The 13,218-nt window shown below is 42.6% G+C and overlaps 1 protein-coding gene and 1 pseudogene across 1 annotated transcript; one reads left to right on the top strand and one right to left on the bottom strand.

Annotated features, from left to right (window-relative positions):
• Window positions 1–3,984: 3,984 nt before the first annotated feature.
• On the bottom strand, window positions 3,985–5,487 carry LOC102962479 (annotated as a pseudogene).
• On the top strand, window positions 4,356–13,149 carry FGFBP1 (fibroblast growth factor binding protein 1). Its single transcript, XM_007093753.3, has 3 exons — window positions 4,356–4,438; window positions 10,301–10,412; window positions 12,106–13,149. The coding sequence occupies exon 3, from the start codon at window positions 12,126–12,128 to the stop codon at window positions 12,885–12,887; it is 762 nt and encodes a 253-aa protein (XP_007093815.2). The 5' UTR covers window positions 4,356–4,438; window positions 10,301–10,412; window positions 12,106–12,125; the 3' UTR covers window positions 12,888–13,149.
• The last annotated feature ends 69 nt before the right edge of the window (window positions 13,150–13,218 follow it).

Here is a 13,218-nt window from a genome sequence, read left to right on the forward strand (position 1 = left end):
AATAAATGAATAAATAAATAATAAATCTGCTATGTCCCTGACAGTTCCCAGGTAACCAATGTAATTGAGAGACACTTCTCAAATAACTGGTTTTACTATTCCAGACTAGCAACTAAACCTCTAAAAGAGCTTCTATTTGTACCAGGCCTTAATCTATTTTAACAGATTTTCTATCTCGCCCCCAGCCCCTAAGGTTTGGAGGTCGGATCCAGGGCGCATATTCTTCTGAAACCCATACGCCATATGTTTTTCCAAAGTCAAGTGGTTGCTCATGTGACAATAGGACTGATTTGAATCTATACTTGCACTGAACACAAAACTGGTCTAGTGCAGCTGTATACCTTCTATGGATGGTGGTTTTATTACTCCTGGTCTCGGGTTTTCCTGGGCATAATCTAGAGGTCCAAATACCCCAAATAAGCCAATTTTTCGATCCAACATGGAATATGCTCAGACCCATATCAATTCAAGTGGGTTCCTACTTAGAAAGACATCCCTGTCCCACATCCCAGACGACATCACCTGGCCCAGCTCATCCCTGGAAATGACACGGCCTCAGTTGACATCACCCTACCCAAGACTTCACCTTAGACTCCAATCCAACCCCTGTGCCACAGACAACTTCATTTTAATCTGAAATCTATGCCCATGGGCTGCCTATCCTAAGGTACAAATTGAACATGGTACATTTTTTGCTTTTCTTCCTTTTATATTAGGGATCTATTGTGTTTCTGAGCTCATGTGTTTAGCTCATGATCCTGTTACACTCCTTGCTCTTTGCCAAAATGAAACCCCTCTCCCCAGTATCTAAAAGGAAGTCTGGTAAAGGTTACTACTGCCTGTGCCATTCAAGAAATTAATGAAAATTATGGTTGTCACCCGGAGATACCTGCCTCTTGTCAGTCAAGACCCACTGGGTAAAGGACCACCCACCCTTCAGTGCCTTCTCCTACTATCCCCGCCAGCTTAGCACCACTGCCTGCTGCCTTGGTCTCCAATCATGATCACCATACGAGTCCTTCCCCTTAGTTACACACAGTCCCACTAATATTTACATATACTTTACTAACTTATCAGTTCATACCCTCCAACAACATAACTGCTGGACTTGCCACCTTGACCCAAAAAATGCACCGAGATATTATTGTCAAACTTACACTTTTTAACAGCTCCTAATTCCACCAAGGTATTGTTGTTAGAGACCTCCCAAAACTCTAGATCTATTTTCTTGGATTATGCCATATAATAAAAAGCATATTTATGGGCTGGCCTACAAGGACTCCATATACCTCTACTTGTGTTCCTCCATACTACTTTCATAATAAAATATTTTCTTTGTTATTTGGGGCAACTTATGCCCTACTCCCTAAAAGTTTCCATGACCATCACACCAAGATTTCTTTAATATGATGTCAAAATATCAGATGATAGATTGAATTAAGTATGCTTTAATATTCTGTATTTTATGACGTTTTGATATCTTGGAGGGCATTACAAACTTGAGGATGGACTGCCCCTCCCAGGGCTAGTTATTTCCTGATGACAACAACTGGAAGAATACTTCTCACGTGCAAGTTAAGCTCTTCTTTTATCCCAAGCAAGATGGACCCTCACATAGCAAGCTCATATTCACCCCACCCTAAATCCACCCAAAGCCAAGTACCTGACAGCTAGGAACACCTGTAGGCCCCAAAGCCCCCCTGAAATTATTCAAACTGGCCAATCCAAAACTGTTTACTTTGCCCAGCCTGACCTTTCCCCTGGAAACCATAATAAGGGCTCTGGCTCCAGCTTCCCCCTCCCTCTTGATTCTACTTCCTGACCAAACCAGATGCTTCCCTGTGTGGCCCTGCGTGGCATGGCATGCCCCCTTCTCTTGGGAAATGTAAGCTATAATTTTTTCTTTCAATTCCATTGGCCTCTCCTACAGCCATTTAGTCACTCCCATAAATTAAAATCTCAAAGGTACACTTTGAGACAGTAGTCCTACACAACTCTTACCTTCCATGAGTTATAAGAAACTTCTAATGAATTCCCAATTTTGTTTCTGCTTTTTTCAGTTTTCTTCCTATTATTACAATCAGAACAATATGATAAATGCAAAATTCAATTAGAACTAATAAGTATGTACTAAATGTTTTCTAAGCTTCATATTTGAGCTCTGGGCTAGAGATGTCACTTCCCAGGATGACGGTGGCACGTACATGAATGAACCACAACAAGGTGACAAATCAACTATAATAATGGTGAAGTCTGTGAAAAATTTTAAGAGAACCCAGATGAAAGAATATTGAAATCTGTCAAGGGCTCAGGGAGTCAAGTACTGGGAGAATTTGCCAGGTAGATAAGGGTGGGATGGAATCTTAGGCAAAGAGCAGTTGGGCAGAGGTAATGTGTCCTGAAACAGCCTGATATGTGGGGAGAAGAGTGGATAGTAAGATACAACTGAAGCCCAAGGACATGTGTGTATAGTGTAGTGGGTATTGACCTTGAAACTGACTGGGATCGAGAAGGGAAAGGCCACATATATCAGACTCAAAAATTTGGACCCCATTCTATAAGCGGATAAAAAACTATCAGAGGCTTGAGGCTAGAAGTGACACTATGTCAACACCATAGCAATCATCAGATAGTGAGCCAGAGACTAAGCTGGCAGTCTCAAGAGTAGGAGACAAATCACACTCATCTTGCATTCCCCACCATGACTAATATTGCATTTTGCATAGGGTGGTTACTGAGTGATGATTGAATAAATACTGTTCTTTTTCCTCCAGCTCTTGAGTGTCTCTTAGCCAGTTTCAGGCTCTTAAGAAATTCTCTCTGCCTCTGGCTAGGTTAGATGTCCTCACCCAGATCACCCCAGCTTTCCCTCCAATATAGCAATTACTCCTATATTGTCATGATTGATATCCTTGTCTTCCCCCCATTGTCTGCCATCATTTTAATGAAAAAGACATGTCACTCTGAACTGCATTCCAGCCAATGACAGAGAGAGCCTGACACCTTAGACGCTTCGTGAGTGCTCTTTGTGTGAATAGAAGAATGAAGGAATGACAGAATGAATGAATGGCATTCTGCATGGCAGAATGAATGATGTTTGGTTAGAGGTCAGCCCTGTACTTCCTAGAGCCAACCAATGTCAGCATGTGAGAGTGTTTGGTTCTCTGGGCATGGGTGCCATTGACCCCAGGTGCCTTAAAGTCCTTTTCAGAGCTGTTTTCCGATGACTTTCATCTAAATATCTTCACCTCTTCATGTGACAGAAGCAGCAATTCCTTTGCCCAAGTTCATGGTGACTCACAGCAGTAACACAGAAAAAGGGAAGCTTGTCTTCTCCCTTTGCCAGCTTTCCAGCGTGGCAACTGGCACGCTTTGTAACAAACATCAGTTAGAGAATGAAAATTTAAAAGGGAGAACTTTCTGCCCCGAGATACTGAGGTGGCAGGTGTGTATACATGTGTATACCCACATGTGATATAGGTGTGTGTGCATGTGTGTGCATGTTTCATAGGTGCACAGCCATCTGTGTACTTTGGCAATTTTATCCAAAAGGATCAGACTTTTTTAAAAGATGTTTGCAATGTTTTGGAGTGGTATTCTGTTTTTTTTTTAAAAGGTATGAAGAACACGAAAATGATCAATGAACTTTCCTTCTATGGAATATTTGTTATAAGACACTAAAAAAATTTTAAGGAACATATAAAACATTGAAACAGCTCTGTCACTTAAGGTAAAAGCCCTTAACTATTATTATTAGGTCTATCTATGAAAAATTTCTGGTCCTCTGCCAATTTTACCTACCACGAACAGCAATTTCTTTTGGCTTAATTTAATACAAAACCATGAGTTACTTTTTAGATGGATTCAGAAAAAGAACCAAGTTTTGCACATGGAGCTCAAAATTCTGTGACAGGATTTTGGTCATTTCCATTAAAAAGTACTGACTAAAAACTAATAATTTAAAACTGCCACACACACACACGCTCACAAATGCTCCACAAAACATTCTCCTTTCTTTTTGAAGGTTTTACAATACATTGTCATCATTAACCAGTCTCTTACTATCAAACTTAAATGGCCAATTGACACAAACATTTCTGAGACCATTCTTGCACCACTGATTAAGACTAGGGTGTCAGGTATGGGGGATAATATTAATTTAGTCTTCTGAGCTTTCTGGGCAGACTTGGTGACCTTGCCAGCTCCAGGTGCCTTCTTTTCCACTGTTTCGATGACACCCACAGCAACCATCTGTCTCATGTCACAAACAGCAAAACAGCCCACAGGAGGATAGTCAGAGAAGCTCTCAACACACATAGGCTTGCAAAGAACCATATCAATGATGGCAACATCACCAGATTTCAAGAACTTGGGACCATCTTCTAGCTTTTTTCCAGAACAACGATGAATCTTTTCCTTCAGTTCAGCAAACTTGCAGGTAATGTGAGCTTTGTGACCATCCAGCAGAGGTACCTATCCAGCACTGACTTGGCCTGGACGATTCCAGATAATCACCTGTGCCACGAAGCCAGCTGCTTCCATTGGTGGGTCATTTTTGCTGTCACCAGTCACATTGCCACAACGAACATTTTTGCAGATATATTCTTGACATCGAAGCCCACGCTGTCCCCAGGAAGAGCCTCACTCAAAGCTTCATGGTGCATTTCAACAGATTTTACTTCACTTGTAACATTGACAGGAGCAAAGGTGACCACCATGACTGGTTTAAGAACACCGGTCTCCACTCGGCCCACAGGGACAGTACCAACACCACCAATTTTGCAGATGTCCTGAAGGGGCAGATGCAAGGGCTCATCAGCTGGACGAGTTGGTCCAGAGCTTCAAGCAGAGTGGTTCCATTGGCATCGCCCTTTGTACGGTGACTTTCCATCCCTTGAACCAAGGCATGTTAGCACTCGCTCCAGCATGTGGTCACCTTTCCAACCAGAAATTGGCACAAATGCTACTGTGCCAAGGTTGTAGCCAATTTTCTTAACATAGGTGCTGACTTCCAGGGGCTCAGTGGAATCCTTTTATTAACACCAACAATATGTTGTTTCACACCCAGTGTGTAAGCCAGAAGGGCATGCTCACAGGTCTGCCCATTCTTAGAGAGACCTGCTTCAAATTCACCAACACCAGCAGTGACGATCAAGACAGCACAGTCAGCCTGAGACGTGCCTGTAATCATGTTTTTGATAGTCTCTGTGTCCCCGCACACCTATGATGGTCACATAATACTTGCTGGTCTTGAATTTGTACAGGGAGATATCAATGGTGTTACCATGATCACATTGAGCTTTCAGTCTATCCAAGACCCAGGCATACTTGAAGGAGACCTTGCCTATCTCAGCAGCCTCCTCAAATTTTTTGAAGTTCTTTTGTGGATCCCACCACATTTGTAGGTCAGATGACCAGTAGTGGTAGACTTCTCAAAACTACACGTTCAAGGGCGATGATGTTGAAATGAGTCTTTTCCTTTCCCATTTTGGTTTAGGTTTAGTGGTGGCTTTCATGACACCTGTGTTCTGGTGGCAAACCCACTGCAAGAAAGCTAGGATTAATAAACTTTAATAGATTGTCAATTTGCATTCATACCAAATGCTATCCCTTATCAATTCTGCAGGTTCTTATTTTTCTAAAGTAAACCTTTAGCACTATGCACCACCTGATTTGCTAAATAGGAATTCAGAAATCCCATGACTAATGAGCAGTTTAAGCTTGGAATGCCAATACTGTTCAGCAGGTCTAAGATGAATGTTTTTTGCCACCTAATTAGCTTTCAGCTGATGTTGTTTAGCCAACTTCCTCCTTTTCTGCCATTGATTAAGTTTTCAAAGCACATGATGTGACAGATTAATATCACTTTGATGCAGCAACTCAGCATTTTGTCTAAACATGAGGTCACTTTTGACAAAGGGACTGATTTTCTACCAAGTATGGCCTGGTATCACTGCGGAGTTAAGATTCAGCTCAGAACAAAATCGCACCCAGTAATAGAATGATGACTGCACTTACAGGTGCCAGCCCCCTATGTCAAAGAACCATATTGCAGTACCAAACAAATGAGAGTAAAAAGTAAAATCAGATTTTGAACTTAAAACCACCTGCCAGTGACCAGAATGCATGAGGCATGCATTCAACTACCAGCCTTAATCTGTGGGTATCACCAATTATGTTCAGACTTTATGGACTCCCCCCCATGGAAACCTGACATCCATCATTTAAATCTTTGATGAAAAGAAGAATGACATAACCCCAATCATGAGAAAAACCCCAGGCAAGCTCCAAAAGAGACACAGTCTCAAAACACCTGTCCAGTCCTCCTGAAAACTCTCAAGGTCATCAGAAAAGAAGGAACAGCTAAGAGTCATCACAAGCAAGAGGAACTTGAAGAGTCATGATGTTAACTGTCATGTGGAATCTTGGCTGGGATCGTCCATTAGGGGATGAAAACTTATGTTCACATCCAAATTCCCACATGAATGTTTATAACAGCTTTATTCATAACTGCAAAAACATGTCAGAAGAAACCGATATGTCCTTTGGTAGGAGAATGGATAAACTGTGGTCCATCCAGACAATAGAAATATTATTTAGTGCTAAAAAGAAATGAACTATAAAGCCATGAAAAGACATGGTAGGAATTTGAAATCATATTAGTGAGTGAAAGAAGCCAATCTGAAAAGAATAAATTTGGTGTGATTCCAACTGTATATTTGTGAAAGGCAAAACTATGAAAACAGTAAAAAAGATTGAAGATTACCAGGGGATGGGGGCAGAAGAGATAAATAGGCAGCACACAGGATTTTTAGGGCAGTGAAAGTACTCTGTATGATGCCATAATTGTGGAAACATGTCGTTATACATTTGTCAAAAGACATAGATTTACACCAAGAGTGAGCTATTTTGGAAACTGTAGACTTTGAGTAGTTATAATGTGCCAAGAAAGGCTCATCAACTATAATAATTGTACCTCTCCAGTGGACGATGTTGTCAAGTGTCATTAGCTGTGTCAGAGAGTGACAGGGTATATGTGGTAATTCTCTGGGAATTTTTCTGGAGGGCTGGACAAAGGATGAAGTTCAACCAGTAATAATATATCTATATTGGCTCAATGGTTTTATAAATGTAGCACTATAATGTAAAAGATGAATGATAGAAAAACTTGGGTGAGAAGTGGAGCAAGAGAACCAACTTTACAATTATTTATAAGGCTAGGGGTGCCTGGGTGGCTCAGGCAGTTAAGTGTCCAACCCTCGATTTCGGCTCAGGTCATGATCTTGCGGTTCATGGGTTCAAGCCCTGCATCGAGCTCTGAGCTGACAGCACTAGGCCTGCCTGGGATTCTCTCTCTCCCCTTCTCTCTGCCCCTCGCTTGCTCAGGCATGTGTTCTCTCTCTCTCTCTCATAAATAAATAAACTTAAAAACATACCAATTATTTTGTAAGGCTAATAATATTCTTATATTTGAAAATACGTGAATTTAGAATGAGAAGAGAAAAAAATGAGAGTTTACAATTTACCAAAGTTTGAGAGCATTAATTTCTTTTTAATAAGAACATTGGAAGTGGCCTCCATTTAATTCTTCTCCAGTGGTGTGACAGGCATGTGCTCTGCCCACCTGAGCCTCAGCTCCATGTCTATACCTTGAAGATCCACATGTACTTCCTCCTAGGGTTCATGTGGGAAAAAGTCAATGAGCCTCACATATTTCTCCAGGAGTCAGTAATCCCCTTGGTCCTGGGAGCATGGGGAGCTGGAGGGAACCCGTTGTGGATAGACTTCCTGGGGCCCCAAGCCTCTCCAGTCTCCCCAGTGCACTGTAGTACAAGTGTAACATTTTCTGAGTATATAAACATGTGAAATAATAGCTCAGCCTCAGCACAGTGCTGGCACACTGTATACACTAACTGGCAATGATGGTCTACTTCTCTCCATGAACATCCATGAAAGGGTGGAGGGCATAACTAAGGATGAAGGGACCAATGACACCAACAGGGAGGAGATGACATTTGAGCCAAATCTTGAAGATAAGCAGGTGTGTGCCTGGTAAAGTAGGACTGCGGGCATTCCATGTAAGGGGAACAGCAGAATCAACAACTGGAAGGAAGAAGCAAATGCACCAAATATTCAGGAAATGTTGGTGGGGGGGGGGGAGGTGTTGAGTGTGTCCAGAATGGAGAGAGAGAGAGAGAGAGAGAGAGAGATAGTGTGTGTGTGTGTGTGTGTGTGTGTGTGTGTGTGTGTGTAAATGAGTTTGGAATGACAGGCTGAGCCGAAAGGGGAAGAGCTACACAGCTTAGGGTAATATTTTCCATCTGGTTGGAAAAGAACAATCAAGGCAGAAGTTGGAATGAGATCACAGGAAGGCTGAAGGTCCATGCAAAGACAGTGGGGGGATGTTCCATGCTCCCTAGCAAAGACCAGAAACAATTCTCAGAAAAATATTCTGGGGTCCATGTTTCCTTATAATATACTTCATGTTCTGACCTACAGTCTCCTTCCAGAAAGAACATGGCTGCCACCCGAGGATCAAGACAAATTTCTTGTTTTGTAGCTCCCTGGGAAACAAAGCAGTTTCATTTTTCCTATTTCCAAATAATCCCCCTAAATACCACATTGTGAGCGTGTGTATATGGAGGTCATGGTTTAATAAGGTGTATGGGGATGGATCTTGGGGTGATCTTGTTTTATAAGAAGCTTGGAGTTTGGGGGAAATAGCCACCTCTGATGGAATTCATGAAGAAACTCTTTGAACCTCTGAGTGATCCAGTCAATATCCCTATCTCTGTGACCTTGGAATTCCCAAACAGGTGGATTTTGAATGGAAGCCAATCATAGTTATGACCTTTGGTATCTTTATTGTGGGCCAGGACAGTGTTTTTAGAAAATTTCTATTAGATGCCAACCCAATTTCATATGTACACGTCTGGGTGTTAATGTACCTCTTAGAAGTACATGAAGTCTCCTCTTTTATTTTTACAAAACTATGTGTGAAAAGAATTCATGAGATCTGAAAATACTGACTCTCATGCCAACATGTTCTTAGTCAACTGTTGCTGTGTGTTAACACTTAGATATCAGGAACCATCCAGTTTGTCACACTCCTTACTGTTTCTATTATCCCTGTCCCAAAGGCAAGGGTCAATTGGCATTTACTATCACTCTGGTGTTATTGTTTCTTTATACCTGACTTATAAAAATAAATAAATAATTTTTTGTGCCCGAATAACATGAAAAGTGGGGTGACAACATGTAGCAATGTCCACACCTTCTTTATGACATGAGTCTCCTTCAATATACTTATTATAAAAACCAAGCATGTCTGTTTTTAACGAATACAACTTGAAACCCCAATATGAGCCAAACTTACTCTGCTTCACTTTCTGTGAATAGCTCAACCCCATAAAATACTTAGCATGTAGCCCCATATAAACTACTGTTATTGTCAGCAATCTGTAGATGAATAAATGGAGATTCAGAGAGGTTATTGTTTGGGGTAAGGTCACAGAGCTAAAAGAATGCCATCTCCAGATTCCACATAGGTCATTCTGGTACGAGACCCTGCCAATAGAAGGCCAACCAGAGAGAAGTCCTTTTGTGGGACCTGAAAGTGAATATTTTCAGCAGAAACCCCCCAGACCAAGAACACACTCTCTATCAGCCTCTCAGAGCCCATGGATTCCTCTGCCCACACAGTAACTTCAGGTGCCTCAGTGAAAATGGGCTCAAACTGAGATGGCTTCCCCAGCCTCAGTTAATCATTCACCAAGTATTTCTTGAGAGAGACAGGTAGGAAAGTTCACACAATGCATGCTGGTAGTCCCAGGGTTCAACTCTGGGTTCCTCATCCTCCCAGCTCTGTGACTTTGGACAAGCCCTGAATTATCAATATACTCCAATTTTCCAGCTGTAAAGCAGTAAGAATCCTAGTTACCATATCTTGGGGGTGGGTGTGATGGGAATTCAGGGAGAGCTTTAGATAAAATGGGCAGCACAGGGCTTGGAAGCTATGATAGTTTTTGTTATTGTTTATCACTCTCCCACAGATACTGCTACTGGGGTCCTTATCCCATCAAGGAGGGTCTCTGCAAGGCTGAGCTGTCCTCCTATCCTGGCCCTGGGGGAAAGGGGAGCACTTAGAAGAAGCAAGTGTAATGCTCTGCATGTACCCCACTCGCATAGGATTACATCAACCACTTTCCTTGCAGGAACTGGCTCCCTCCCAAGGGGCGTGGCTGGGAGGCGTGCGATAAAGATTGACAGGTGTGTGTGTTATAAAATCCCTTTCTTCCAGGGCTCCCTAAAAGAAGGGCCTTCCGTGGCTGGCACTGCAGACGAGACAACTGAGGGCCAGCAAGCTCACTCTCACATCTGGGATTGCATTGGATCTGCATACTGAGAGCAAGGTAAGAGCCTGGCTCTTTTAAGAGTTTCATTCTCCACCTTTTTTTCCTCATACCCCTGAGGACATCAGGAGCCTGGGCTATGGATCCCATCAGGGACACATGGAGGCAGAGTCCCAATGCTCTAATAAACAAGGGGGTATTCACGTGGTATACCTGGGCCCCTGTCCGCCCTTCATTCAGGAGACCACACACCTGTGACTGTCTCCCTCTCTCAGTCTTAAGGAGAGGCCACATGCCCAGGGTGGAAATAAGATCTCAACCATTTTCTGGGCCTGCTCCTTATACAAGAAAAATCTGTGTTTTCTTTTAAAATGGAGCAGGGACAATATGAATCATCTTATCATGAACGACACCAAATGAAACCCTGAGTAATCCATAACTTTTCTTATTTGTTGTCAATATTTTCCAAAGGACAGAGTAAAGTTGAAAGGCAAGAGGTGAGCAAAGTTGGTCGTATAAAAAGACCAAAGAGATCAGGTCTGGCTTCTTTCCCAGCCTTTTCACTTGCCCAATATGGGATATTGAGCAATTTATTTGCCAGGATGAGCCTGAACTGTTACATCTGTTACCTGGGGGTGATTTATTTTTACTTACCAGAGACAGCTGTTGAGTGGATTAAACAAGGTGAGAATCAAATAGTGGTTGAGGGCATAGCACATAGTAGGTGTCAAGTAGAAGCACTATTTCTCTTCTCCCCTCAACATTTTTTGTAATGCTAACCTGATAAAGTCCATGCAGTTTAGTGTAGCATTCAAGGTCATCCTAGTTATTCAGTTATTTATTTTTAAAAGCATTGGTTAAGAGCTTTCTACATGGTCAGCACTGTGCCACAACAAGGCTCAAGAAATCGATTAGGTATCACCCTTCCCTTCAACTTCCTAGTCTAAATGCTGTGGTAGAAATTCACCCCATCCATCTGGTTTACTTTGTACAGTCAAATTGGATTACCTCTGCTCCTTCATGCCTTTCCTTAGGCTCTTACTGCCCCCTCTCACAAACCCATCTGTCTCAGAGTGGCCAAACACCACACATCTTGAACTTTCGGCCAGTCATCACCTTTCATGCCACTTTCCATGTTCTTTCTCATTGTGATCACCTGAGTCCATGTAGAACTGGGTTAGAAATCCAGCACATGGAGCGAGAGGCGACTTTGGCAATTATTTCATCTAACACCTCGATATCCAGGGGAACTGAGATCAGAGAGGAGAGTGACTTGGCCAAGATCAAGTTGGGGGCCGAATTGGGCCAGACTACTTGTTAATGCTATTTAAATTCCTCAAAAAGTTTCTTCTAATCTCTAAGATGCGACCTCCTCATTCACACTGATAAATCCAACATCTAGTCTAGTGCATGGTATATAGTAGATGTTCCATAAATGCTTGTTTAATGAGTGAATGAAGGAGTGAGTGAGTGAGCAAATGCAGGAGTAAAGGACTAGTGAGCGACGGATAAGAGTTCATTTGGCTCAGGACGTGGTGAATGAAGGAAGGAAGAGTAGGTTTTTGACATTCAGGACTCTGGTCAAGCAGAAATGTGAACAGATGGGCTGCTGGTCTAGTAATTCCAGGATCCAGAGGATTCTTGACCTCACTCTTAAGCAAGGAGACACATGTCGGGATGAAGGGAGAGTCATCTGCAGCCCTGCATTGCTGAACTATTGCCAAGCACTGATTCACCTGTTCTTGTCAAACAGGTTCCCACCACACTGAAGCCATGAGGATCCATAGCCTCACCCTGTTCTTCCTTCTTCTGGCTGCTCAGGTGTCACTGGTGAAGAGCAAAAAGGAAGCAAAGAATAGACATGTCAGCAAAGGCACCACAGAGAAATTGCATACTCTGGGAGAGCCCCAGATTGAGCCACCCAAGCGCCTGACCAAAGGCAAATTTGTCACCCAAGACCATGCCAAATGTAGATGGGAGGTAACTGAGCAAGAAAAGGGCATAGTGCTGAAGGTCGAGTGCACCCGACAGGACAACAAGTTTTCCTGTGTCTTTACGGGCAATCCAACTTCCTGCCTAGAGTCAAACAAGAAGAATGTCTATTGGAAACAAATTGGCCGGAACCTGCGCTCTCAGAAGGTCCTCTGTGGGGATGCCAAAACCATCCTGAAAACCAGAGTGTGCAGAAAGAAGTTTCCAGAATCCAATCTCAAGCTGGTGAATTCCACCCTGATTTGGAACAAGAAACCCAGCCAGGAGTTAATGGAACCCTCATCCAGGGAGCAGAGCAAAGCCAGTGAAGCCTCCCTCATGGAGCCTAACAAAGCCAAAGGGTTATCCCTTACGGAGCAGATAAAGGTCAAAGAACACATCCCCTCTGGCCCAGCAGAGACCCAGACCACAGCCACCAAGGATCCCAAGTGTGCAGAGGACCCAGACTTGATAAAGCAGAAGATGGCCCTGGACTACTGTGGGGAATCCTGGAGCTCCATCTGCAAATTCTTCATCACCATGATCCAGGACAATACGTGCTAATGAGATCAAAAGAGAACAGAGTCCTTTAGGAGGTGCTATGTAAACCTCTTTAGCATGTGGTAAAGCTCTCCGAGTAAGATGAACATTTGTGCTGTGAGAGTGCAGTAGAATATTTAAACAGATTTTATAATTTTTGTTTTTGTGTTTTGGAATTTGCTTTATATTCATTTCCTTAAATTTTATTTTCAGGGGTTGTTTCCCTCAGCATATGTTTCCATGGCCCACAAACCTATGTGTAGACGAGCAGCAAGGACCATTTTCTGAGTTGAATGAGCCAGAGTGATGATTTCAGTGCAATGCACTTTCTGGTGAATTAGCAAAGTTAATAAAG

The sequence above is a fragment of the Panthera tigris genome, chromosome B1 (genome assembly GCF_018350195.1).
Source record: "Panthera tigris isolate Pti1 chromosome B1, P.tigris_Pti1_mat1.1, whole genome shotgun sequence".
Classification (NCBI taxonomy): domain Eukaryota; kingdom Metazoa; phylum Chordata; class Mammalia; order Carnivora; family Felidae; genus Panthera; species Panthera tigris.